The sequence below is a fragment of the Delphinapterus leucas genome, chromosome 10, assembly GCF_059928025.1.
Source record: "Delphinapterus leucas isolate spDelLeu-1000000601 "Yukka" chromosome 10, BTC_Dleu_Yukka2, whole genome shotgun sequence".
Classification (NCBI taxonomy): domain Eukaryota; kingdom Metazoa; phylum Chordata; class Mammalia; order Artiodactyla; family Monodontidae; genus Delphinapterus; species Delphinapterus leucas.
Genome location: NC_143138.1, coordinates 30657273 through 30685255, shown reverse-complemented (window position 1 = coordinate 30685255; position 27983 = coordinate 30657273). Strand labels below are relative to the sequence as shown.

The following is a 27983-nucleotide window of genomic DNA, read 5'->3' as shown; positions in this document are numbered from 1 at the left end:
GTTTCCCCCCCCCATCTTCTGTTGTAATTTTTAGGTGCTTCAGAACTGGGCCCTTTTTCAGACCCCAGGCAGTTCTCAAGCATTTCATCCCTCACTGAGAGCCGCTTCTCCAACCCACGAATGCACTATCCAGCCACCTTTACTTATACCCCGCCAGTCACCTCAGGCATGTCCCTCGGTATGTCCGCCACCACTCACTACCACACCTACCTGCCACCACCCTACCCCGGCTCCTCCCAAAGCCAGAGCGGACCCTTCCAGACCAGCAGCACTCCATATCTCTACTATGGCACCTCGTCAGGATCCTATCAGTTCCCCATGGTGCCCGGGGGAGACCGGTCTCCTTCCAGAATGCTACCGCCGTGCACCACCACCTCGAACGGCAGCGCGCTCTTAAACGCAAACCTGCCTAACCAGAACGATGGCGTTGACGCCGACGGAAGCCACAGCAGTTCCCCCACCGTTTTGAATTCTAGTGGCAGAATGGATGAATCTGTTTGGCGACCCTATTGAAACTTCCTCAGCAGTGGCCCAGCGGTCTCTGGGAGCCACATCCCAAATGTATCAACATATACATATATAGAGAGTGCATATATATGTATATCAACTAGCCTATCTACAAAGTGCCTATTTTTTAGAAGGTTTTTTTTTTTTTTGTCTTGGCATTCACTCACTCTGTCATGATCTTGCAACCCTCAGAGGGTGGCTCTTGAGAAGCAAGAGGCCCAAGAGAGACAATCCTTATCAGGTTTCAGATCATTCTCTCTTTAAACATGTACCTTTGCGAGCAAACAAAGGGAAAAGAGGTACTTTTGTTGCTGTTGTCATTTGGTCTGTTATCCTCAGTAACCTGTTCAGATGCCAGTTCAGAGAGGTGGACTCCAAGTTCAGGAGGAAAAGCAAAGACGCTTGTCCCCTGTGCTTTGAAACCACACACCCTCACGGTGCCGCTGTGTGTGGACCCGTGCCCTCGGCAGACCCACTTACACAGCCGGTCCAGGTGCCCACGGAGGGAAGAGGGGCAGAAAGAATGCTTCCGTTCCCTTGCCATCCATTCAGAGTAACTGTTCCAAACTTTGGCTTTCACACTTTCTGCAAGTACTCATTTGAACTGTTTGGTTCAGTTGTTTTTATTTTAATTTTTTCCTACTTTAAGAAAGTGACTTCAAAAAGTACCCATCAGGATAGATTATTTTATTTTACCTTTTTATACTTTTTTTTCCTTTTCCCATTTAACCAAAAAGAAATCCGATCCCGAACTGCCCCCTTCCCACCTAACCCCTTCTTCTTTTATGCAAAACTGAAAATGGCAATACCTTATTATAGCCATAATGGTAGAGATAGTGTTTGCGTTTGGCTGTGTGTTATTTGTCTTCTTTTTTTTTTTAAATTATGAATATGTGTAAAATCTGAGGTAACTTGCTAACGTGAATGGTCATATAACTTTAAAGATATATTTATAATTATTTAATGACATTTGGACCCTTGAAACATTTCTTAGTGTATTGATATGTTGACTTCGGTCTCTAAAAGTGCTCTTTATTAAATAACAAATTCCTTCAGTGGGCTAGAGCCATATCTGAAATATTGCTAAGCAATTTCAGTTCATCCAGACACAATGTGATTTTTAAAAGTACTTCCATCTCCAAATATTTTAGATGTAGCTTGTTTTTGTGATGTATGAAGGAAATGTTATGTTAGTTCTTTTCCGATCTTTGATTGCCTCTAACACAGCTTTGCCTTTTAAAAAGCAATAATCAGAGATTTAAAAAGCAACCCTTAGTCCTTTATCACTTATGTTGCTCATTGTCAGCATAAAATGCTGGAGTGATGTGGCTTCCTAATTTCTTTGAAATAATGATGACTCTTGTCATATGAAAAAGACAAGCACAAGTGAATCCTTGAACTGCAGAACAATGTTCTGTGGTTTCAGAGTTAAAGCAAAACTCGACATCACCAGTGAAGACGTAGTCAGCTTAAAGCCACACATGTGGCTGAAGGATCAGTCGTGATACACACACGGTACAGGAAAGCAGAACTGCTCCAGGGAGTGTTACCCAAAACGCCTTACCAAACAGTAAGTCAGGGGAACCCAAATCTGCCTTAGCCTGGGGCCCACCGGCAGCTTCCCACAGAATTTGCATTTAAAGGAGCAGAGTTAAGTCCTTGTCTTCTGGGAGCAGGGTCGTCTGAAGGAGCAGGCAAGTTCCAGCAGGCAGCTGATCTGAGAACACACAGGCAGTGGGGACCCATAATACAGCCTCTGATATTCATATTTCTCACCATGGGGGGGCGAAGGGAAGGCAAAGCTAGGTGGAATTTGGTGTCTACTACTGCGTATGAATTTGAGCCGAAGCCCTCCTGTCGGATGCACTTTGACCACTCCTGGCGGCCACGTGGCAGATTCTCAAGTGTGGATCCTTGATCCAAGCCAGGACCACTTCAGGACACCACCAGGCAGATCCCCACCCACCTCCCCCACAGGTCAGGGCCCTTTCATTTAAAGCTTGTGCCCGCCCCCAGGCAGAAACTTTAGAGACTTGCCTCCAGCCCCAGAGGCCCCTTGCTCCCGGGTCATTGTCCAGCCCACCTCATAGAGCACCAAGCATCTTGGGGACGGCTCGTGGGGCATGGGACCTGTGCTCCTCGCCTGGGAATTCACCCTGACTCCTCCTAATAAAGATCGAGGGGAAAACCAAGCCCAACCAAAACAAAACACTTTGCCTTCTAAAGGTTGTATACCAAGTATCCTTAGATAAATAAGCCACTTTCCTATTACTGAAGATGGAAGTAGTAATTGATACTATTTATTATTTGTGTGTGGTAGCTTGAAGCAAGCCACTGTCCATTTATTTGTAAGTGTAAAATATGTGTGTTTGTTTCAGTAGCACTTAAAAAAGCCAGTGTCTGGTTACACATTTCAATCTTAATTAATTGACAGAAAAATGTTACTGCCAGTGCCAGCTGTACCCTATTTAATAAAAAAGGTACTATATCTGTACATTCCTTTTTAATGTTGAAAGGGCTTTTTTAAGTTTACAGTACACATACTAAGTGACTTGAGGGATGCTTTTGTGTTGAAATGTTAGTATAGTGGCTGCAGGCAGCAACCCAGAAACACTTTAAAAGTTTTCTTTTTTTTTCTTGGGAAAAATTCAAGCACTTCTTCCTTCTCCCCTCACTCAAACCATTCTCATGGGGTAATTTACATTTCTTAGATCAAATTCAGCCCTTTTTTAGCCCGGGGGTTTAAATTTTTCTATCTTTTTTTTTTTTTTTTCTTTTTTAACCAAATCCTTAATTTGCACTGGGTCACGTGTATGATTTGTGATTTCAAGACCAAAGCAAAGCCTTACTGCTACTGTGGAACCATGAACTAGCCAGCACTCTACTTCCTTCAGATTATAAAGGCATGGTTTACAGCGTGACCAATACAGCCACTTTTTTAACCTGTTCTAAACTATGTCAGAGTTCCAGAACAGGTACCGAAGCTTTAGTTTTTTTGTTTTTTGTTTTTTTTGTGAAATGACATCCAGGTTGGAACTGAAAGACTCAACAGATCAGCTGTGGTTCGCTCTTCAGGCCGTCTTACCCCCACCAGGGCCTTTTAAAAGTGAGCAGAGAACTGTACACCATTGGGGCCCATCCATTGCAGATTCAGAGGGGAAGAGATGTATGTGCTGGCTGAAAGAGTTCCCTCCATTCCCAGGAAAGGGACTGACTCAGAGTCTAGGTGATTGCATGGAAACACAAAGCATTAGCAAAAACAAGAATTATACCTATGACATTCGAAAGAACCATAATAAATAAAATAAATAAAAGACGACTCTTCCAAACCTTGAATTTGTTGTTCTTAAAAAGATAACACATTTGAAACATATTTTCTATGTGAGAATTTTTTAGATGTTTGTTTACTTCATGTTTACAAATAACTGTTTGCTTCTTCATGCAGTACTTTGAAATATATCAGCCAAAACCATAACTTACAATAATTTCTTAGGTATTTTGAATAAAATTCCATTTTTTTGGATATGCTTTACCATTCTTAGATTTCTGTGGAACAAAAGTATTTGTAGCCTTTTGTGTAAATACAAGCTTTTCATTTTTATTTTTTTCCAGTCGCTGTTGCCCAAGATTTGCTTTCCGTGCACATATTGTACAAATTCTGCTTTGTGCCACAGGTCATGATTGTGGATGAGTTTACTCTTAACTTCAAAGGGACTATTTGTATTGTATGTTGCAACTGTAAATTGAATTATTTGGCATTTTTTCCATGATTGTAATATTAATTTGAAGTTTGAATTTAATTTTCAATAAAATGGCTTTTTTGGTTTTGTTATGTGTGTACACTGGGTCTTTTCTCATCCGCGGTTTCTTCTCTAGTCTGACACCTACTCCTGCGTACACCTGGGCACTTATTGGTCGTAGGACTTGCCAGGGCTGGATGAGAGCAGAGATCCTATATTACTGGTGAGAGGAAAACCGTCTTGGTAAGCGCTGGGTTCTTGTTTTGGCCTACCCCGAGAGAGGGGTGGGTGAAGAATCTAGCAGTGCGCTCACTTCCTTATCAGCCTGTTGTCTGAAGGAAGGAGTGCTCACCCTATCCTTGGGTAAAGCCCCTTATTGCAACCAGGGGGACGAGTCAGGGTAGAAAGACAGCAGCCTCGATGGTTCCATGATGCTAATCTCTGGGCACATGAATGGGGCCGACAAGTGAACCCTTGACTGTAGTCACAAGAGCTCAGGCAGCCCAGCCGTAGGGGGTAGTCTGTTTGCCTTCTGACATCTCTTTTGGGTTCTTAAAAAGAAAGTCAACCAAAGACAAGGATGAGTAAAAACGGACCTTGGCCTGGAGAGCTCTAGCCTCAGAAAAATTCTACTACTAGTGAGGCTAACTCTAGTTTGGAAACTTTTTTTTCTGGGCCGCTGTTTATTTTTGGTAAGTCCCTCCCCTGCGAGAAGGTCGAGGGCCTGGGGTAGAGCGGTTGCTTGCTTTCTGTCCCGTGCTGTGCGTATGCCTTGGCTTATCACAGTTCTAGAGAGGGACGGGGAAACCTCGGTGCCGACAAGCGCAGTCACTGGCGGGGGGCCCACATCACGCTAGGAGTTAGAGGCTGCCTTTTAGATCTGCTCATTCTTGCCCCTTTGGCACTGTTTTCTGAGAGATCTTGGAAACAGCTCATTTCTAAGCCTGGGAGACATCCTAAAAGCACTTGGGTGAACTTAGGCCAGGGAACTTGTTTGCAACTCTTTGAGGATGTATATTTATTTATCTTTTTAAATTAAACATCTGTGTGGCTTTAAAAGGCACTGCACGGGAGGTGGGCATGGTGGCCTTCTCGGCCCCTCCAGCTTTCTCCCGCAGCAGCAAATCACTCTCCTCCTCGCGGTCTCAGTTTCTTGGTTTATGGAAAGGCACTGGGCTAGACCTTGGCGCTACTGACACTTCAGGCTGGATAATTCTTCGGCGTGTGTGCAGGGAGGACTGTCCTGTGCATTGTAGGGTGTTTAGCAGCATCCCTGGCTTCTACCTGCTACATGCCTGTAGCGTCCGCCCAGTTGTGACAATGAAAAATATCTCCAGACGTTGCCAGGTGCTCCCTGGGGGGCAAAATCGCCCCGATTAAGAACGACTGGGCTAAAGGCTCTAACTTCTTAGGCTTTCTGGACAGAGCTGATGCGAGAATACGTTGCTCATTGAAACAGGACGGCCAGATAGGAGACTGAGGGACTTCCCAGGGATGGATGCCGATCCGCCTGTCCCGTCCCTCCACCTGATGGCACCTTGAGGGCTGTATGTGTTGGGACAGAGGCTCCTGACTCTCCAGTCTGCACTTCCTCCATCTTCCCCGCTTCACAGGCCCTGCAGCCAGCGAACAGCACGGCTGTGGGGCTTTGCTAGGCCTGGCCGGCTGGGCTGTATTTATCATGGCTACTTCTGTTTCTCACTGGAAACGACAGGCGGAAGAAGAAAGCAATTTCTCCAGTGTTTTTGACCCTTGGTGCCCCCTGCCCCACAAATATTTAATCATCAGACATTTCTTGGAGAGTGGGTGTTTCCTGTTAACTCGATCCCAGCCGAGACTGGCCCCATAAACACCTCAGCTCTCCGTCGCAGAGTTTATTTGGCTGGGAAATGGGTATTGCCGTGTAAACAGGAAGCCCCCTGAAGTTATTATCTACAGATGCGGTTGAAGAGCCACATGTTTATATTTATGGGATTTGAGAACAGTCTGAAAAGGCCAGGGAGGAGGTAGAGGAAGCCCTTGTTCACAGGGAGGGCAGGGCCCCCAGATCTGCACGTGTTGAGTTTTCATCCCCTCTGGAAGCGGGTGGTTCATTGCACTGACCCAGCCAAGAGCCAGGGTACAAATGCGGGTACCGGCTGGTCTGATGTAAGCAAACAACCCTACCTAGATGATCAGGTTAACAGTGGGCAATCCAGTTTCAATCTCTGACCCAATCACTTAGCGCCATTTTAGAGACCTGTCCTAGGAAACAGGGTTTTTTTGGTGGGGGAGGGGAGGGGCGGGTGGTATGATAAGACCGCTACCTTACAGGCTCTAAGTTTTTCTGGGGACAACTGACTTCCTCCGTTTCGGTGAGTGGGGGCCAGCTCTCCTGTGAGACCCCAGGCAAACACACGCATCTGCTCCTCGAATCGGGTCCGAAGGGCTCGGGAAGGATCCTTCGAAGGATGCCTGAGCTGTCCGGGTGTTGGTGCAGAGAACATGTGGGTGACAACTTGCTGCTCACTGGCGCTGTGGGTACCGGGCTACTCCAATCCCTGCTCTAGCACCTCTGCTCTTCCTTCCTGGGCTCCCTCCTTGGGTCTGCAGAAGATGCTTAAGTAAGGCCAGGTAGTAACCAATACATGGATGGCTCTCATTTAAATTACGAGCTCTGAGCAAAGGCGAGGGCATCTCCCTCCTCCTCCAGCTTCTTTGTGGCTCCCCCGGGGGCTTCACAGCATTCAGTCGGGAGGCCTTGGAAATGAAATTTTTTAAAAAGTTATTCATCAAAATTTGGCAAAGGATCTACTGAAGATGTAAAGGGCAGTATAGTAAGGGGTGTTTGTGTGTGTGTGTGTGTGTGTGTGTGTGTGTGTGTGTGAGATGGGTGCAGGCACACCTGAAGGGAGGGAGGTGGGGAAGGAGGAGGGTGGAGGCATGGGAAGAGGTGCCCGAGCAACCTTCAGGGAAAGACGAAGCTCAGCACACACACAGATACCCCTTGACACAGCATTTATTTGCCTCAAATTCTGCAAAAAAGCACACCATCCCACAAGCACCTACTCTTCTTCAAATACGTTATTTAGAAGGGACAGGGGACACTGGATGCCTCCCTGAGATGTCAGGAGCACGGTGACATGGACATCTAAGAAGGGTTATTATTCATTTTTGTAACGCATTTATTCACGAGCGTTTTGTGATTCACCCGGCCCTGCTGTCCTGGACAGACATGCTCAACCAGTTGGAAAGCAGAAGGATCAAGTTTCTGGAAACCCACTGAACTTTTACTAAAATTTATTTTAATTTCATTTGCTTATTATCTTGTTGCAATGATGTCTGACCACTCAGTGGGGTTTTCTGGAAAACCTGCTTTATGTTTTAGCTTTGCAAAGGTAGCTCACGTCACGATTGCTGTCTTTTTGTCCCAGGTCTTTCTGTGCCACTCCACAGCCAATAGGATGGAAAGAATCCCACCCCTGCCCCCCACCTCCCAACCTGTCATCCTTATAGAGAAACCAAGACCATCTAGCAAACTGCTAAAAAAATGGGAGGGGGGAGGGATGGGGACAAGCAAAAGTTCTTCCACACAAGCCCTTCAAGAACTAGTTTTGTCTTCACAACACTAAATGAGACCAGAACACAAAATTGCAATGAGGTCTCATGTGGCCCTGTACTCCTTCTGCCTTGGGCATTTCTACTGGAGAACCCAAAGTACCAGAGGTAGCCCAGATGTGGGGATGGAGGGAAGATAGAGTGGGATCAGTGGAGTTAGGAGATACAGGATACAGCGGCAGAGCTGAAGGGGGTCTTTGAGAGCTGAGGGTACCAGGAACTCCCAAAATGCAGTCGGATGATGGATTGATGTAAATGTGCAAACGTCTCATTTAAAAACAGCAAAAGCAAACACACAAAACTGCATGACATGTGCAATCGCGGGAGCCTTAGTACAACGGTTTTATGATGTAAATCTCCTTGGACATCCTTTCCTTCCTAAATTAGGTCATTTATTTTTTTTATAACTGCATCCATCTCTGACAGTGCAACAACTCTGGCCAGTTTCACTTTCTGTTTCTCTGTGAGTTTCTCTCTATTCTCTCTATTCTTCTGCCCTGAAACGAGAGGTGCGTTTTGTGGGAATCATGACATATTCCAGCAATGTCTTAGACCGATTCTGTTTTTCTCTAACAGTCATTTAGTATTGAAATCTTGAAAATCACGATGACCTTTCTCCTTTTAGCGGTGTGCTCAGGGAGTCTTTCTGGGTGTGGATTTGGGGGCATAGAAAATCTGACTCCTTATCAAGATCTTATTAGTGGTTTTACAGATGAGAAATGCAGAGACAATTACTGAATGTAATTCTCCACCACAACTTCTGGGACACACTGGGAACTCAGATTATGCGGGGAGAGACCGATGGACCAAATTTCATTCTTCACGGGCGTCAGAGGGAGAGAAGGATCCAGGAGGGAAGAAAAGGGCGGAACTTTAGCAAGGAGTTAAGTGGTTAATGGGAACTCAGTTTTTTTTTTTTATTGGCTAATAAAACCTCTCAGGGTTTTTCATATTATACGGTTCCTTCAGGCTCCTAGCCCAATGCTTAAAAAAAGCAAAAGACAAAAACAACAACAAAAAAGCTGGAGCCTGAATACCGATGCAGCTCCAGTCTTGTTTACTTTTTCATTTCCGCAGTTGTAAAAAAAAAAAAAAAAAATTTCCTCTGGTAGTTCAACTTTATCACACAGCGGGAGTGGGTCAGTGTTTGAACAACTCCAGTGATTCCTGCCTCCCAGTGAAAGGAAAAAGTACACTCCATCTCTCTGTTTCAGAAAGAGGAGACCACGATGCAAATGACTGATGCATTGGGAAATTTTTAAACGAAAGCCTGGGTGGGGAGGGGGCGTGAGTAGGAGCGAGGGCAGTTATATTGAACCGAAACCCATCTTTGGGATCCTGGATGCAAATATCTCTGTCCTTTTCTTGCCAGTGGTGCTGTTCTCCCAACGGAGCAGGATGTTCTTGTTTTTAATAATAGCCAGACCAGATGCTAAATTCTCCCCGGCAACATGCTGGAGAAGTGAGAAGGCAAACAGCTGATTCCTGTTAAGATGAACACCAGGAGAATAAGCCAGAAAGTATGAGAATTCTCTGGAGGTTTTTGCTTTGTAAACCCCCGTTTGGCAGGGAGATCACAGAATCCTAGCTGAAAACAGTCTGTCCTCCTGCACCCGTGCCTCCTTCATGCTGCTTGCTGGGGGCCTTTGAGTCTCCTGCCTGCTGTCCATCCAGCTCTTTTCTGAGTTATCCAGAGGACCGGCTCCCAGGTGCCCCGGGAGGGAATAGTCGGAAGCCCCGAGCCCTTTGGCTTTCACTGACTATAAAAAAATACTCATCAATAGGAGGGATTTTTTTACTTGCTCCTTGCCATAGAAAATAGTGAAATCCTGAACCCAAGCCAATAATTTTAAAATGGCATCTTTGTTCCATCTTTTTCACTCCCTTCTTCCCCCTGTCAGAGTCCATCAAATCTCGCAGTTCTTATTTTGTTTTAGAATACGCCACACATGTAAGACGCTGCTTTCTTCTTTCCCGGGGAGATGCCAGAGCCGCTGCGGGGCTCTGTGGGGCAAGGCTGCGGGGCTCTGTGGGGCAAGGCTGCACACTGCTGCCGGCTCATGCCACCCAGAAGTTGCTTCCCAGAGAGCAGGGGTGCCTGGTGCTCCCTGACAGTCTCTCCTTGGGGCTTGCAGGAGTGAGAGAAGGAAGGGACGTTAGGAGCAGGTAGAGAGGCTCGTACCGGTAATCAGGTCCCAAAAGTCCTCCTTATGGCCTTTCTTCTTCCCATCATCCTCCTAAACCCTGGTCCTTCCTTTTCCTGCTTGCCGCTCCCTCCCCTGCAATGCACAAAGGACACCCCAGCAACTATTTTCTCACTATTTTCGTCCTCTGTAGCTGTCCTTGAAGTTTGCTTGGCCCTCATCTCACTAATATGAACATCCCGGGGAGAAAGGAATGGAGACGGAAGATGATTTACCTCCTTCCCCTCTTGGGATGGCACTGATGGCCATTGTTTTAATTTCCTCTTGGGGAAAAGTTGTATTTGGTACTGGTGATGTGATCAAATAATAATACTTAACAACATTTAATTTTCGTGGCACACTGGACTATACCCTTGGCACTTGGCTTAATGTTTCACATGACTTATCTCAATCTTCTCAGCAACCTATGAAGAAGGTAGTATTGTTTTTATCCCCATTTTACTGATGAAGAAACTGAGGCTCAGACTTGCCCAAGTTACACAGCCATTAAGACTCAAGCCTAGATCTGCCTGATTCCAGAGACTATATTCCTAAGCTAAAACTTTAGACACAGTCTCCTTTATCATCTGTATAATGGAGAAAGTAAATGAGTTAATGAGATATGAGGAAGCCTAGCAAAGTGTCCACAGCATAGAAAGTATAACATTGATGGGACCTATTATCGTTACGCATAATAACTAAGATGATTCTCTTAAAATGAGTCAATAAGGTTTCCAAATAGTTTGAATCACAATAGAGCTGGAGCCCGAAGTGGAATGCTTTTTAAAAAATATTCTTTTAACACTTAAAAAAATGTTGCTCTTTGAAAGTAATATTTTTCTACATATTTTATAAACTAATTTTCTACCGAACATCATGGCTAAGTTTGGCAATTGGTTTAACATGGGTTCTTCCCTGTAGGAACTCAGAGACATCACATCACATAAACTATAAATTTAAAATACACGGGCACATTCAGAACAGAAATGTTGACCCTACCCCAACCTCAGTCCCCAGTCTGTAATCTCTTCCAAGGTTTCCCATTTAGGTGTGTTGAGTTTCATGTTAATTTTGTTACTGCAGAAGGTATTAATGAACCTAAATTGGCAGCATTGGCCTCATCTTAGAAGAGAAAGGCCCAAGCCAAGAAATTCCTGTCAACTTCAGCTCTTTCGTTTCCAGGAGTGGCTCTGAGATCCTTCTTACCACCTGATAAAGGGGCAGCACCCAGATCCCCCATTTCTGAAATGCATCACTAAGAGGCAGTGCTGTGTACTGGAGAGAGCTGATCCTGGAGGACCCAGGCCTGAGATGGGATACCTGGTGTGTGCACGGCTTTGTGTACTTGTGCAGTGGCCTGGGAATGGGGCGTCAGTGTTCTCTGCCCTAAATCATTTAAATCTCTTTAACTGAGCAAGTAGGCTTCTCTCCAACTGTTTTAAAGCATTTTATAGACTATTTCCTTACGTCTACTTTATATGGAATTAATATCCCATTTTCCCCAAGTCCCAAGAGAACAGAAATGACCTCTCTCCCTCTCACTCTCTCTGCCTTCTTTTCTTTCTTCTTTCTGAAAATATTTATCGAACACCTACTCTAGGCAGAGCAGTATGGTGGAAGGCTTTAAAAAGCACCATTACAAAGCACCTTGGAAAGCGTCTCTATTCAACTTAATCCATCCCAATAAGAGGTGTTTGTCATGCCATTCTTTATTTAAATGAATTCATGAATGTTTCAGGTTGCCCAAAACAGAGATTAAAAAGTTAGTGATTAGTTTCTAGAGAGAATTTGGATAGTTTTGATTTCTGCTTATAGCCAATTTCATTTCCCATTTCTCATTTCCTGAAACACTCAAGTATTTGTGAGATACTTGGCATCTATATTTAGTCATACAAGCCTTTCATTCCTATCACAGTATATGGGAGGCTTGGTGTTGAAAAAGTGGATGATTTTCATATAATCAAAGGGGGAAAGCTGGTCTTCCATTTTCTCTTTCTTGTTGTCACAGTCATGCAGCCAACTCTGCATTAAGGGGTTGAGTCGTATATAGAAAGAGGGAAGCAGAGGGAATTCCCTGGCGGTCCAGTGGTTAGGACTTCACGCTTCCACTGCAGGGGGCACGGGTTCAATCCCTGGTCAGGGAACTAAGATCCCATATGTCATGCATCGTGGCCAAAAAATAAATAAATTACTTAAAAAAAATAAAAAAGAAAAGAAAGGGGGAAAGCAGTTAGTGGCAAAAAGATCTGGGTTCCAGATCCCTACCAACTAAACGTGTGACCTTGAACAAGCCACTTAACCTCTCTTGACCTTCCCCTTAAATGTGGGCAGTGATATATTACCTTCTAGATGGTATGCTAAGGTTCCATGCAGCAACTCTTACCTATAGATTTGGAGTGGCTTTTAGAATGGAGAAATTATGGGGAGTTTTACGAGGCAGGTAGAGTCTGCCTAGCATTAAGAGAGAGAACGAGGTCCATTGTTTCTCACAGAATTGGCAAAGATGGCCAGTTTGTAGAGGATTAGTAAATGAAACCCCAGAGAGGTCAAATCACTTACGCAGGATCACCCTGTAGACAGATGAGGGGACGTGAAGGGTTGGAATCTATTTCCAAGCCGTTCTCATGCTCGTTCACTGGAAGAGACATTTCCTTCCTTTATAAGAGTAGCTTCTTCTGTCTTGTCTTTTCGTTAAGCACTTATTTACTTTTGTACTTTTTATGAACCTATTTCCATATTTTATAAACTCATACTGATTCTGTTAAAAATTTCTTATACTCATGTGAATTAATTTCCAACATACGAATTTCCAACATACCATACTCCAGCTCACCTTATTGAAAAAGACCTGCTATATATGACTTCATTAAAATCATAGATAAAGCTCCCAGGTCTGACTTAGTGAGAACTTCAGTCTAAGAGCATCAGTGTCATTCCTTCCTGGATAAAGATGATCTATCTGTTGGCAACATGGTTCAAGCTGATGTCCCTAGGCCCCTTGTCCTCAATGCTAAGGGTAGATGTCATGACTTTGTCGTGGTCCAAGGTCTTTCTATTCGCTGTTTCATGCTCTGGCTATAGAGACGAGGCCACACTCTGGACTTCATTAACACGATATCCTAGCCATCTAAACAAATGGTACATGACAGCTAATCTTGAAAGAAGATTTTCCATCTCAATTTTACCTTTGATCTACTTACTATCTGAGTTACCTATAACAAAGATCTCTTCAATTTTAAAGATGCAAGAAGAAAACTGTGCTAGTGGGGCAAGGATGGAAGACGCAGGTACTAGGTGTAGTGCTATCACACAAAACTTAGAACGTAATTAGTCATCTGATACCTGTTTAATGATAGACACAGCCTCATTGTGCCCCTTGATTATCAGACACAAGTGCAAAGCCATTTACAGGGTGGAAGGAGGTGGAGGGCTAAGAAGAGGAAGAATTTGTAGCTTTACCCTATCCCTTGCTTGAGAGAATAGCTGTCATTTTTTGCTTCACAATCCCCAATTCTCATCTGACCTTGAGGGAGGGGCTGCATTTGTATTCATTCAGTAAACACTGATGTAAAAACACTTCTTAGAAATGATGGAAATGGCAGTGCATGAGACATACCCCATGCCCTCAAGAAACTCACCATCTGCTCAGAGAGACAGAAAAATAAAGCTGTAAGTGACAACATGGCATAGCAGTGCCACAACAGTGATGTGAACCAAGGGTAGAGGAGCCCTATTCAGGCAGCAGCTCCTGGGCACCCCAGGAAGATGACACTTGAGCTGGATCTGGAAGGCTGAGTAATTCCTTGCCATTCTGGGTCTGCAGCTGAGCTCATGTCAGCCCCACATCCACCCTGCAGTGTGGTACCTGGCAGCAGATGGATCCCCACTGTGGAGATCCCACGGACAGCCCTCCAGAAAGAAAAAGAGGGTGAGACGGCTGCTCCCAGCTCGTGGCGTTCGGTAGCATTCCAAATCACACTTCCACTGATAGGATGGGCAAGGGGGATCATCAGAGGCGTTAGAGTGAGGGGGGTGGGATAAGCAGTATCAGAATCTCTGTGGGAGACGAGTCCTACTTCAGAAACCAGATTCAATATCAGATAATCAAAAACCAGAGGAAATACGAATGTTATCAAAATATACAACATGAAGAAAAAAACGTGCGATTCTTAGTGTTTAACAAAAGTACCACTATAAAAATGTCGAGGGATGACAGCACAAAATATCAAATTTTCAGGACAAAGTATAGATATATTTTATCCGATTGTTTGTTCAACCTCTACTACCAAGTGAACCGGAGTCTTGATGAGAAAGGGAGGGATGATTTGGCACGTCGGACCCTTCAGCATTCAGTAGCGTGACAAGTATAAATGGTTGGGATATGTTTATGCTCCGGATGAGACACAGTCAAAGAACTTCACGAGAGTTATTCTCATGACCGACCCTGCATAATACTTTAAAACAGTATTTTGGGGTCTTCTCTACCCAGTCCTCCGGCCCCCTCTTTTGGAGGCCCGCCATGCCCCTGAAGGACCTCCCATGGACCCCGCATCTCTCTCCGAGCCCACACCAGTCACCCCTGCGCTGTGGACGTCCTCTTATATAGAACAAAAGTGTCCCGACCCTCACCTTTGAGGAGTCAGTGTATTTGCATTTCAAGGAAGGTTTTTTGGAACCACTAAAACCTTCCTTCCAAAGCCACACACCCTGCTCAAAGAGCAGGAAATTTCCTTGGGATGAATTTTTTGACATCTCGTCCTGGGGCTGCTGCCTTCCTGCAGGCTAATCTCTTCCTTGTCCAGCTGAAAGCCAATCCTCATTCTTCTGTCTCTCCCTCTTGCCCAAGAACCCTGCCCTGCCCAGATCCCTTGAGGTGATAGGGGATCCGTGCTCTTAGCTGCTATGGGCTAGAGTGAAAATGAGGAAGAGTGTCCTGGTTCTACCTGAAGCTTACAGCAGGAGCCTTGCCTTTTATTCCTGTCTCTGCGAGAGGCAGTTTATTGATTAATGGAAATCTATTACAGTTATTAGAGCAAATAAAACACATGCACACACACATAAATCCATCTCTATGCCTCCCAAACCACTGGCTGGTGAAGTGAGTTCTATTTCCAGCCCTGACATTTTGCCCGTTCGTCATTCTCCGTCCTGGCCACATCAAGTTCCATCAGGTTTGAGTTTATTGGCTACGCAATGAAGTTTATGTTGTCATAGAAATTAACCTTGATGGACAGGGATACGGCCAGGGGATCAGGAGAGCTGGGCAGCCTCGTGGTGTTGGCATGACTGAGATGTTAGGGTGCCTGGAACCCTCTCCAAGAAAAATCAAAGCTGGCTCTTTGCAGCAGCAAACGAGAGCAACAAGACACTCCCGAGGGATGGGGGCTGGGACGTGATTGTGAGCCATCCAGTTCCCATTCCCCCCAACCCTCCCGGTGCCCCCCTGGTTCCAAAAATCCTTCCTCGAGCCATGGAGGCAGGGTGGGGAGGCCTGAGGTTAATCTGCCCTTCTACAGTTCGTGGTTAGCTTTCGTAGGCTCTTGGCTGTTTGACAAAGTTGGATAATAATTCAATATTTCTTACTGAAATACTTGACCTTATTGTTAGTATTTGTGACAAGGGGAATTTAAAGGAGCTGCAAAAAATGCAAGCAAGTGTGGCTGAGAAAGGCCAGGGTATGCCACTGACTAGCGCACAGTTTCTTTTTCTGACAACTATAAAATTTAGGTGAAAACAGGTCAACATTGATGTTGGCAAATGGGAAAGCCAGTTCTATTGTTAGCCAATGAGCTTCAGATATAAACGTAAGTCTGGTTCAATCAAAACCACGTTTGGTTTTAGACACTAGTGATGTGCTTTCTATTAAAAAAAAAAAAGCCCACTTATATAGACACACGAAGTAAAAATATTCTTCGGCCAAAAGGATTCTTTTCTAAGTATCACATCGACTGGTTGGAGTACAAGACCTTTTTCATTTTCTTTTTAAAATTTGTAGGGGACATGCTCCCAGCATCCTCTCTTCTCTTTATTTTGAACTGGCCAGGGCTGTTGAAGATGAAAATCATAGATTAAGAAAAATTCTGCATTGCCTGACATGGGGACTTCCTGGAGACTGCTTGCTGGTGGCAGAGAAAGAAATGAAGTTATAGGAGCCAAACATATAGCCCAGCCCCCCCCCACCCCGATTTGGCCTGAGTTTATCATCACTTTTATGGGCCCCTCTTGGTAGTCTCATAAGACACGTTTGGGCTCACAGAGGAGGAACAAGAGAGAAGTTCAGTCCCTTGCCAAGTCCAGGTCATAGATAGGGTCAGTTAATTTTAGCCTACGGGGTAGCTTGCTGATTTCATTTTCTCTCAGTCCTGGGAGCCTCCAAAGCTCTTGTCCTGCTAGGACGTGAAACCATCGGATAATGTGGGTCCCGCTTCTTCCGCACAGCCTCCCATGAGCACCTCAGGGGACTGAGGCCCAGTCAGATGTGGGCTGGTTAATAGGATTCTAGAAGGACTTACTCTTTCTTGGAAGATCCTTTTTTTTTAAAGAAAAATTGAGGTGAAATTCACATGGCATTAAATTAACCACTTATTAAAGTGAACAATTCAGTAGCGTTTAGTACACTCTCCACGTTGTACGACCACTGCGTTCCTGTCACTCCCAAACAGACACCTTGCACCCATTAAGCCCTGACTCCCTGTTCCCACCTCTAGATTCTTTATTTATTAAATTAATTAATTACTTAATTAATTAATTTATTTATTTTTGGCTGCGTTGGGTCTTCGCTGCTGCACACGGGCTTTCTCTAGTTTCCGTGAGCGGGGGCTACTCTTCGTTGCGGTGCGCGGGCTTCTCTTTGCGGTGGCTTCTCTTGTTGCGGAGCACGGGCTCTAGGCGTGCGGACTCAGCAGTTGTGGCTCACGGGCTCTAGAGCGCAGGCTCAGTAGTTGCGGCGCATGGGCTTAGCTGGTCCGCGGCGTGTGGGATCTTCGCGGACCAGGGCTTGAACCCGTGTCTCCTGCACTGGCAGGCGGATTCTTAACCACTGTGCCACCAGGGAAGTCCCTCTAGATTCATTTTTGAATACAAGTTGGTTAACTGCCTTCCCGCAGAGTGTCATTTTAGAGCTTCACGATTTTATTTTATTCTTTCTGCAACTTTATAGAGGTATGATTGACAAATAAAAGTTATACACATTTAGGTTGTACAATGTGATTTTTTAAAGATGTACAATGTGATGATTTAATATACACATACATTAGTTACTGCAGAATGAGCTTTAGCAAAATGAGAGAAAATATGAAGATAAATGACAACATAGAACCCAGGGAAAGGGGGTCCAGTTCTTGAAAGGAATCCTTTCTTCCTTTCTGCCTGCATGCCTTACTTATTTCCTTTTCTTCTTTCCTTTAAAAAAAATTTTTTTTTAATTGGAGTATAGTTCCTTTACAATGTTGTGTTAGTTTCTGTTGTACAACGAAGTGAATCAGCTATATGTACGCATGTATCCCCTCCCTCTTGGACCTCCCTCCCACCCCCGCCTCCTACACATCTAGGTCGTCACAGAGCACCGAGCTGAGCTCCCTGTGCTATACAGCAGGTTCCCACTAGCTATCTATGGTAGTGTATATATGTCAATCCTAATCTCCCAATTCCTCCCACCCTCCCCTTCCCCCACTGCATCTACATGTCTGCTCTCCACATCTGAGTCTCTGTTCCTGCCCTGCAAATAGGTTCATCTGTACCATTTTTCTAGGTTCCGCATATATGTGTTAATATACGATATTTGTTTTCCTCTTTCTGACTTATTTCACTCTGTATGACAGACTCTAGGTCCATCCACATCTCTACAAATGACCCAATTTCTTTCCTTTTTATGGCTGAGTAATATTCCATTGTATATAGGTACCACATCTTCTTTATCCATTCGTCTGTCAATGGACGTTTAGGTTGCCTCCATGTCCTGGCTATTGTAAATAGTGCTGCAATGAACAATGGGGTATGTGTCTTTTTGAATTATGGTTTTCTCAGGGTATATGTCCAGCAGTGGGATTGCTGGGTCATATGGTAGTTCTATTTGTAGTTTTTTTAGGGAACCTCCATACTGTTCTCTATAGTGGCTGTAACAATTTACATTCCCACCAACAGTGTGAGGACCTCACGATTTTAAATAAGGCACGACTGTATTTCCAGGAAAGACTGAGAGGAGAGAGCAGTTGTTGTGGGGAGGGGTGGAGGCCCTGGGCTGGGATGGGGGGTGGTGGGGCGCAAGAGAGACAGCATCTGGAATCATGCGGTAACCCAGAACCAAAGACTTTCTGAACTAGAGGTGACCATCTGTTGGGATAGCTGCTCTTTCTGAGGCTGATTTTTGGTCTCCTGCTGAGGTGATGATCCCTTTAAAATTCTCAGCATTCTCACCCTCCCGCGTCCCCGTCCTGTCTAGGAGGCAGTATATTCCTTTAATTTGTGTTGGTCGGCATCCAAGTCTGGCACCAGGTAGTCCCCAGTCGAGAAGCCGGGAGGTAGTGCAGGCTCACCCAGGTCTAGGAAGGGAGCTCTCCCCGGGATGCTAACTGCAGGCCGTCTCCTTCAATACACATCATCCTGCTAGATAATCATTTTCAAATGGCAAACAATAATAAAAGCTTTCCTCTCTTTTGCTTCCAAGTGTCAACGTATCTACACAGGCTATAGATGTGAGAGAGAGAGAGAGAAAGCGAGAGAGAGAGAGAGAGAGAGAGAGAGAGAGTGTGTGTGTGTGTGTGTGTGTGTGTGAACTGTCTAAGAAAAAGAAATTTGGGGAGCATTCCAGTGTGTTGGAAAGGCTGAGAATCACCCTAGGTTGCTTTCCAAACACTCTACGGGTGGCTGACCTGGAGGGTGGATCAGAGATAGAAGAACTGAAGGATCAGGTGACTTTAATTTTTAATCCACATCTGGAGGGAGTCCTCCGGGTGTCTCCTGATTTGGGCCCCTTGTGAACCTAGGGCTAGTTTAAAGCTGGGAATGAGACAGGAAGGGGGGAGGCCAGAGGCTAGATTTGTCTGCTAAAGATGTGTGATTATGACGCCTGCCTCAGGGTGCACGTGTGTTCTGGGGCTACACAGTCTCATGTCTCATTTTGACCCCTCTTCCTGGAGTATCTATTTTCCTTGAACTGGTTAGGGTAGGGTGAAGTTAAATAATCTAACTGGAAAGGCATTTCAAACATTTTTTATATTAAGATATGGATGAATAAAGTATGGAAGGCAATATAGAATTCATGGGAGTTGGAGAGATAAAACAGGACTCTGGAGAAATCTTCTACTTGTAATGGGTTGCTTTGGGCCAAACTCAGGCTGATGTCCCAGAGTTAAGGGTTTGCTCTCTGCAGTCAGGTGGCTGCAGTAGAAATAAATGAGGAGTCCGGTGGGTGTTCAGGGCATTTTCCCAGAGGCCTGTGGAGTAGTTGGATCTTGTAGAATTTCCTCTCCCCACATCCTGTCCTTGCACTCATCCAACTCCATCCCCTCCTACAAACCTTCAGGTCCCCCTCCTCTATGAAGACTTCCTTACCATTCTGACCCAATTGCTCAATGACACCATTATGTCATCTGTACTGTGAGTTTGGTGCTCTAATCCTCTCATACTCTGTTTCGGCTAGCTATGTTTCTGCTTAACCAACTACACCATAATTTAGTGCTTTAGAACAACAGCTGTTTTATTGCTCATGATTCCGTGGGTCAGGAATGCAGGCAGGGCTCAGCCGGGCAGTTCTGTAGGACTACCTTGGGCTTCCTCACAGCATGGCGGTCCCAGGGTAGTCAGAATTCTTCCACAGCCCAGGCTTCTAAGAGGCACAGAAGTGGAAGCTGCACATCTTTTAAGGTCCACCTTGGAAGAGGAGATGGGCAAGGCCACTTCCAGTGTGTTCTGTGGGTCAAAGGCAGTCACAGAGGCCAGCCAAGAGTCAAGGGGAGGGGAAGTAGACCCACAGATCTTCATGGGAGGAGAGGCAAAGCCACACCCTCAGATATCACAGTTCTCAATGACCCCTCTCAGTGCCCATTGCAGTGGCACTTGGTCAGCATTTGGTGATTATCTCAGGATTCAGACATCAGTAACAGGTGCGTGAGAAGAGATCTCGGGCATGAGGCATCCTGCACAGTTAGAACCCTCTTCAGCAAAACCCAAGGATAAGTAACATCCTGGCAATGGAGAAGGTGTGTGTTTGTCAGAGAAAGAGGAGTCCCCAGTATTTTGTATAAACGGTCATTATATGCTTTGTTGAGTCTTGTGATGGACCGAGTATATGCCAAATAACCTAGGGTTGGGGAACTCTTGTTAAGGGGAAGATAGAAGCTCACGCCACTTAACAGTTCTGCAGGGAAGAGCTGGGTGGCAGGATGCCTCCTAGACTTGCCCAGGCCACCTGGGGGGCAGTCAGGCTGGAACTGGCTGCCCTGGTTGTCACTCAGAGACTCAGCAAGGGTCCAAGAGCCACCCTTCCAGGAAAGCAGAGAAGGAGTCTATTGTTTCTTGCCACTTGTAGTAGATAGCGCAAAGGAATGCAGTTAGAACCTTCCCTCTTATCTATGGAGGATTAGAACTGACCGAAGAGCCTCTGGGCGCAAGGTGTGGGAACCACTGTGGGGCAGCGAGGGGAGGGAGCGTCCCCTGAGGGTGGCCCAGTTGATTCTAGAATTCCATCCCTCCACCTCCCAGCGGCTGAAACCTCCATCCCACTGGGCCTTGGTTTCCTCACAGGCAAAATGGGGACACTGGTTCTTAGGCTTTTGGTTTTGTTTTTTTTGAGGAGTAAATAAAATAATCTAGATGGAGGGCCTACCTAGAGGGCCTAGCATGGTGCTTGCCACAGGGCAAGCACTCAATAAGTATTAACTGCTTTCTCTCCAACATGTTAGAAAACGGACCTTGGAAATCACTGAGTCCAATCTGTGAATAACCAAACTGAGGCCTGGGCTTGTTAACACGAGCTGCCCAAGGTTAAGCATCATATTGGTAACTTCCTCCTCTCAGCCCAGGACTCTTCCTTCTGTTCCATAGATGTTTGAGTCCCTCTAAGGACACAAAGTATTTGAGTTGCAAGGACACATTGCCACTCAGAATGGCCACTTTTGGCCTTCATTCTCGAGGAGCGTGCTCCATAGGACCCCAAAAAACACGGGGGTGACCAGAAGAGAAAATGATAGCGAAACATAAGATAAAAAACCGTCTCCACCACCAGCAAATTTCAACATGAAAATCTTTGAGTAAAGCCATCCACTGAAATCACATTAGTAAGTCATTTTTCTGCTATTGATTTCTTTATTTAAAAAAATTATTTGAGGGCTTCCCTGGTGGCGCAGTGGTTGAGAGTCCGCCTGCCGATGCAGGGGATGTGGGTTCGTGCCCCGGTCCGGGAAGATCTCACATGCCGCGGAGCGGCTGGGCCTGTGAGCCATGGCTGCTGGGCCTGCGCTTCCGGAGCCTGTGCTCCGCGGCAGGAGAGGCCGCAGCGGTGAGAGGCCCGCGTACTGCAAAAAAAAAAAATTATTTGACAGATCAAAGAGTCCAGAATTATACTAAAACAAAAAGGAAGACGTCTTCTTCTGCCTGCTTCCCCTCCGCCACCAATTCTACTCCCGACGACTCTTACGTAGGTCCGGCTTTGCCTCTTCTTCAATCAACAAGTCCCAGCGGGAACTGCATAGGTCCCCCGTCCCACCCTATCCCTGACAGTCAGGTCATTCAGTCTGTGGGATTCAGTTTTCCAGACTCCTGGGTTCTATGAGACATGGTACTTGGGCCCCGTCATCTGTTACTGAACAATAAATCACCCCAAAATATAGTGGCGCAGTAGGACGACATTTAATTACTCTCACAGATTCTGTGGGTCAGGAATTGGAACAGGCTTGTCTCCACTGTAAACAAGTGGCCTCAGCTGGGAAGACTTGAAAGGCTGGGGGCGTCTTCACTCGTGTGTTGGGTGCCTGGATTGGGCTGGACAAAGGGTAGTCTGAGCCGGGACTGCCTCCTGGGGACCCTCTGCATGGCCTGCCCCGTGTGGTGCCTCAGGGTCGCTGGGTTTCTCCTGTACTTGCTTGAGCTCTGAGAACAAGTGTCCCAGCCGTCCTGGGGGGAGCTGCGTGGCCTTTAATGCCGGAGCCTCAGAATCACACGGTGTCACTTTCACCATATCTATTGGTCCAAGCGGTCACAAGCCCACCCACATTCAAGGAGAAGGGACCCTGTCTCTCAAGGGAGGAGTGTCAGAGGGCTGGCACTCGTGGGGTTAAACTGTCACGGACCTACGGTGATTATGTTTTCTGAACACTGAAAGCCCACCATCTAACAAAGGATTTTGGTGCCGCTTCCAGGGGAGAAAGGCAATCTAAGAGATGAGACTTGGACATTTGAACTCTGGGCTATTTTGAAGGGTTACAGAGACAATAATTAAAAATGGGACTACCTTGGGCAATCCGGAGGAAAGTATGGTTTTTAAGCAGTTTGCTGGAAATATTCATTTGCCACACCTGTGAGAAGTGGGGTCACCACCACCACCTGCTTTTTAGGGAGTGAGACTGTCCCAGTGGACCCCCAGGCCCTCACGGGGATGAAACGGACTTTGCGTTTTTTCCACCGACAGCGGAGGAAACGGCAGCGCAGGGAACAGAGGGAGTTGTGGCTTCATTTTGAGGGGTGATGGGACCCCACCTTCTAGCCTTCCCCCAACCTGTGTGTACACATACCCAGAAGGAACATCGTTTGTATTGAATCCAAAGAGGAGTCTTTGAAGCCCTCAGAGATCTTCAGAGCAAAGTGCTGGGTGAGGTCAGGGCATTCAGGAGGCGTGAATGGAGGGAGGGTGGGAGGCTGGGTGTGTGCCAGCCGGGCTGCTTTGAGGCTGGATGCAGCTAGAGGGATGCCCACTCATGGCCAGGCTGCCCAGCAGCCGTGTGGTCCAGGGCAAGAGACTTGATGTGCTGCCCCCCATCTCCTGTGTTCCCAGTGTGAAGGGAGAATTAGAGAGCTCACAGTTTGGTTTGTACAGGGCACTGTGTTAGGCACTTTGTATCATTTATCTGTTTCATTTACTCCTATGAAGCTTCTTTATGCCTCTGAAGTAGGCATTATGATTCCTATTTTATAGTTAAAAGACTGAAGCTCAGAGAGGTTAAATATCTTTTCTAAGGTCACACAGCACATAAGAAGGGATGCTGGAATTCCAAAGGGGTAGATTCTGTTTGCTTTTTCAAAATCAGCAAGGCCACAGGGCAAAGAAGCCATCCTCTCCTTTCCTTCTCTTCCCATCTTCACTTCATTCCACACTTTTTCCTTTACTCCAAACCACAAGATTTCCATCACCAGGCATCTTGATGCTTGCAAAACCTAATCCCTTTATGGTTAGGGCCAAGTAGGAGTTTTCTGCAAAACATATTTGAAGCAATGATGCTTTAGAGCCATGCTGTCTGATACAGGAGCCTCCAGGCACATGACTGTTTAAGTCTAAATAAAATTAATACAGTTAGTTTAAAATTTGACATGCAGTTCCCCAGTCACGCCAGCCACATTTCAAATGCTCAGTAGCCACGTGTGGCTAATAGCTACTGTATTAGATAGTGCAGGTATAGAATGTTTGCATTATTGTAGAAAGTTCTACTGGACAGTGCTGCTTTGGAGAATAAGTATAGAAAGATTCACATTTTTATAACTAACACTATTGTTAGTTTTATTAATATTTTTAATGGTGCTCGACGTGTTTATTTTCTCCAGATCTTTCTCAGAGATAAAATAATAGACTATGTTTTTACAGTGCTTTAAAGTTTACAAATAGCATGCGTACACTTGATCTTATTTAATGCAATAGATCTGCAAAGTATGGTAGGTAATGATTGTACAAGCAATGTAACAAAGGTTCAGAAAGGTTAAGCAACTTGGCCAAGTTTCTATAAACAGTAAATGGTCGAGCTAGGCCATCAACAGAAGTTCTCTTACTGTGCACTTTCCACAGGGAGAATCTGTGTATATGATGCCTGAAATGATCCTTAGGCAAAATTATGAAATCAAAAGTAATTTACCAGGCTTCCCTGGTGGTGCAGTGGTTGAGAGTCTGCCTGCCGATGCAAGGGACACGGGTTCGTGCCCCGGTCCGGGGAGATCCCACATGCCGCGGAGCGGCTGGGTCCGTGAGCCATGGCCGCTGAGCCTGCGTGTCCGGAGCCTGTGCTCCGCAACGGGAGAGGCCACGGCATTGGGAGGCCCGTGTACTGCACACATACACAAAAAAAAGTAATTTACCAGTGTCCTTGTAGGGGGAATTGTGCTTGTCCATTTTTCTTATTTAGACCATCAGATTTTTCATGAGGTCTTGCCACTAACAAATACCTTTGTTTTCTTTCCAAAGTTGTCAGCAGCTTTTATAATTATTTTATTATAAGTACACAGTTTACACTGGTATATATTTATTAATTAGAAAATTACCTTTTCAGATCAGTTTATAGTGAGAATGATTATGCTTACTGTCACTTAGACAAGCGGTGAATAAAAAAGAATCAATTAACAAAAAAAGTAGCTTTCCAGAACTAGGTGTGAGGGAAGATACATGGACAAGGTAACCAACAATATGTAGCCAGGCATGATATGTAACAAATTAATATATAAAGAGCAGTTCAGTTTTTCACTCATTTATTTATATAAAATACATGCCATCTGCTTTTCTAGACACTGCAGATTATAACAAGGGCAGATAAACAGTAACCCTATAATAAAACAAATAACATAATGTCAAGGTGTGCTAAGTGCTTTGCATAAACAAAAAACAAAGAAAGGGGATAGAGAATAATGGAGTAGGCAGGGATTTTGTTTCACGTAGGGTTGCCAGGAATGATCTTTCTGAAGAGGCCATACTTGAATAGAAACCTGAATAAAGTGAGCGAGTAAGCTATAACCCCTGGGGAAACTGTTGCAAGCAACAGGAGCTATAAGTGCAAAGGCCCTGAGGCAGGCATATGCTTTGTTTTTCTTCTTTCACTCACACATAATCGATCTTTATCAGATTATATATTATTGTCTGTTTCTCTAGTTATAATGCCCATGCTTGGTTCTAGAAACAGTGGGGAGGCTCATGAGCTTGGGGGTAGTCAGAGAGCTGGGAAGTGATAGGAGATGGAGCCAGGACCAGTTCATGGACTACCAGTCGTAGGCTGTGATGGACTTTGGATTTTATTCTGAGATGACTGGGGAAGCTGGTGGTGATGGTGGATGGAGGGCATGAGCTACTTTAGGCTTTGTTATTTTATTTTTAATCCAACTTTTAATTTTGAACATTTTCAGATCTTTAGAAAAGTTGAAAGACTTTTTAAAATAAATAGTCTTCACCTAGCTTGTTCACTAATTAATATTTCACCACATTTACTCCCTTTTTCTTTTTTTTCTCAACCATTTTAAAGTCAGTTGCAGACATCATGACACTTTACACCTAAATATTTCATCATATATTCCAAAATACGATGATCCCACCCAGGAAATGTTGATATATTATATCATATTATGTATGAGTATTTAAATATTAACATATATTATTGAAATATATTACTATGTCACAAATAGTAATATATTACATTTCTCAAATTGTCCCAATGATATTCTTTACAGCTACTTAAAAAAAATTCTCGGGTTCAATCAAGGGTTTCATCTTGCATTAGCAGCCATGCCTCTGCTTCTCTTCTAATTTAGAATTGTCCTCTGTAAACAGCTCACTGGGAGGTGTGTTTGAGAAGGGAGATTGGGGTCAGATAAGGGAGACTTTAGGCGCAAAGCTAGTGATTTGGGGCCAAAGGGAGCCATTGAAAGTTTGTGGCAGTGACCTGTTGAAAGCAGTATTTTAGGACGGTTCATCCAGCTGCTGGCTGCAGAATGGATTTACACTGAGAAAGCCCTCACGGTAGAAACGAGTAGGAAGGTGGCATTTGCTTTCATCCTCATCCTCTCTTAGCGCCACCCTCTCCTCCTTCCTTCCTCTGGTTTCCAAAGCAAAGGTGCTGTCTCTGACTCTCCTCTTCCGCTCTGGCTTTACCTCTATCCTCTGTTTCTCTTCCTCTTGCGTCCTCCTGTCTGACTCCCCTCCACCACTCTTGCCTTCAGATGCCTCACCTAAATTGTGGAGCGAGTGCAGGGGCACTTGGGGTCCTTGTCAGGAAGAGGAGGCTCCACGATACAGTGGGGGAGGGGCACACCTGGCCTGAATTTTCTCAAATTAGAACAGTTCTTTCCCAGAACTTGGAGGGTGAAAAGGCAAATCCCAGACACAGGAGTCTGCAGTTTTAACCCAGCTTCCTGCCTCTGCAAAGTCCTTCCTTCCTTTCCCCAACTGTTCCTGTAGCTCCTTCCTACAACCAGGAATCTAGAGAGTAAGAAAGCTTCAGACTTAGGGCTTCCCTGGTGGCACAGTAGTTGAGAGTCCGCCTGCCGATGCAGGGGACGCGGGTTTGTGCCCCGGCCCGGGGAGATCCCACATGCCGCGGAGCGGCTGGGCCCGTGAGCCATGGCCGCTGAGCCTGCGCGTCCGGAGCCTGTGCTCTGCAGCGGGAGAGGCCATGGCGGTGGGAGGCCCGCGTACCGCAAAAAAAAAGAAAGAAAAAAGAAAGCTTCAGACTTAGATGCTGTCCTCCTGAGCATGGACCCGTGGTCCTCCTGGGTCCTTGGCAGCCATGCCTGTGCTTCCAAGTAGCAGTTTCCTTATGGGGTCAAGGGGTGCTGGCCACTGCATCTGAGGGCAGCCACTGCATTTGAGGGCAGGAGAGAAAGCCTGGCCTACAAGTGGGGTCCTAGGTAGGCACGGTGACCAGGACTTCCAGGAGAGCCCTTGCTTCTGTGGTCCGGTCCCCGGTCCTGAGAATTCATCCAGGCTGGGAGTATAGCCCTCGTTGGTGGAGCGACAACACGGCTAATGAGTCTTGAGCAGGTGGGGCTTTGTGGGAGCCCCTCAAAGCCCACCATGTAAACTGGCTACTCAGATGTTTCTCATTATGCTACCCGTCCTTCCAAAAGTTGGTAAATGTTTCACCACTCTCTCACCAGAACAAAAACAAAAGCAAAAGCCCTTATGTGTAGCTTGCTGATTTCTGTGGTGTAAATACTCCCTCCTTGGCCAAGTTCAAACTACCAATGCGACGTCACTACAACCAGAACTGAGAAGCGATGGGCACAGCTGACTCTCACCAGCTGCTGTGAACTGGCCCAGTGCACCTTTTCTTTCTGCCTCTGCAAAGTACCTGGGACCCTTTTCTTTAGGGCATCTCTGGAGATCCTGGAGCCTCTTACCATGTTTGAGCACACATAGAAACCACAGATGAATCTTCTAGGCTGCCCCTGGGAATGGCTTGTGCTTTGGGACTACGTTGCTGAAGTTGGAGGGCTTCCTGTTTTCAATTTGGAGATCCCACCTCAAGCTGTATCTGCTCATTGGAATGTGTGTGCTGATCGCCATCATAAATGGTTACTGGGTCTGCGGTCCTGAAGGGAGAGCCCTGGTTGTCAGCTTCAGCAATATGACGAGAATTAGCTAAATACAAAGGTGAAGGAGAAAAGCTGGCTGATGGTCAAAGTTCTCCTTCTTGGTGAAGGGCCACTTGCACAAATCATCTCCCTGAAAAAATGTGGGGGAATTTTGGAGCGTGCACAGGCTTTGAAATTAGGCAGTTATGATTTAAATCTTTCCTGGACCTTGGGTAATCGTCACTCTCTTTGAGTTCAGTTCTCACATCTCCCATGTAAGATCATGGTGCAGATCATGTGAGATAATGTACATAATGTATACAAGGTGCCTAGCACAGTGTCTGGCCCAGAATAGGTACTTCATTCTTGATACCCCCAATGTAAAGAGCAACGGCCGTGTATGTGCAAGGAAGCAACCCCTAAGTTATCCTCAACCAGGAACCTGAGAGGAACCAGACTGGAAAAGGTGGATTGAGGAAGG

The 27983-nt window shown here is 45.6% G+C and overlaps 1 protein-coding gene across 9 annotated transcripts in view; it reads left to right on the top strand.

Annotated features, from left to right (window-relative positions):
• Positions 1–27983, top strand: part of RUNX2 (RUNX family transcription factor 2) — a 312766-nt gene that overhangs the window by 208464 nt on the left and 76319 nt on the right. For 5 of the 9 annotated variants that reach the window (XM_022582032.3, XM_089918655.1, XM_089918651.1 and 2 more), the window contains one exon: positions 35–4339. The exons of the other annotated variants lie outside the window; for them this stretch is intronic. In XM_022582032.3, the coding sequence (XP_022437740.2) occupies positions 35–513 (479 nt within the window). In that variant the 3' untranslated portion in view covers positions 514–4339. Of the gene's footprint in view, positions 1–34; positions 4340–27983 lie in introns of those variants that run through there. 9 annotated transcript variants of the gene reach the window in all.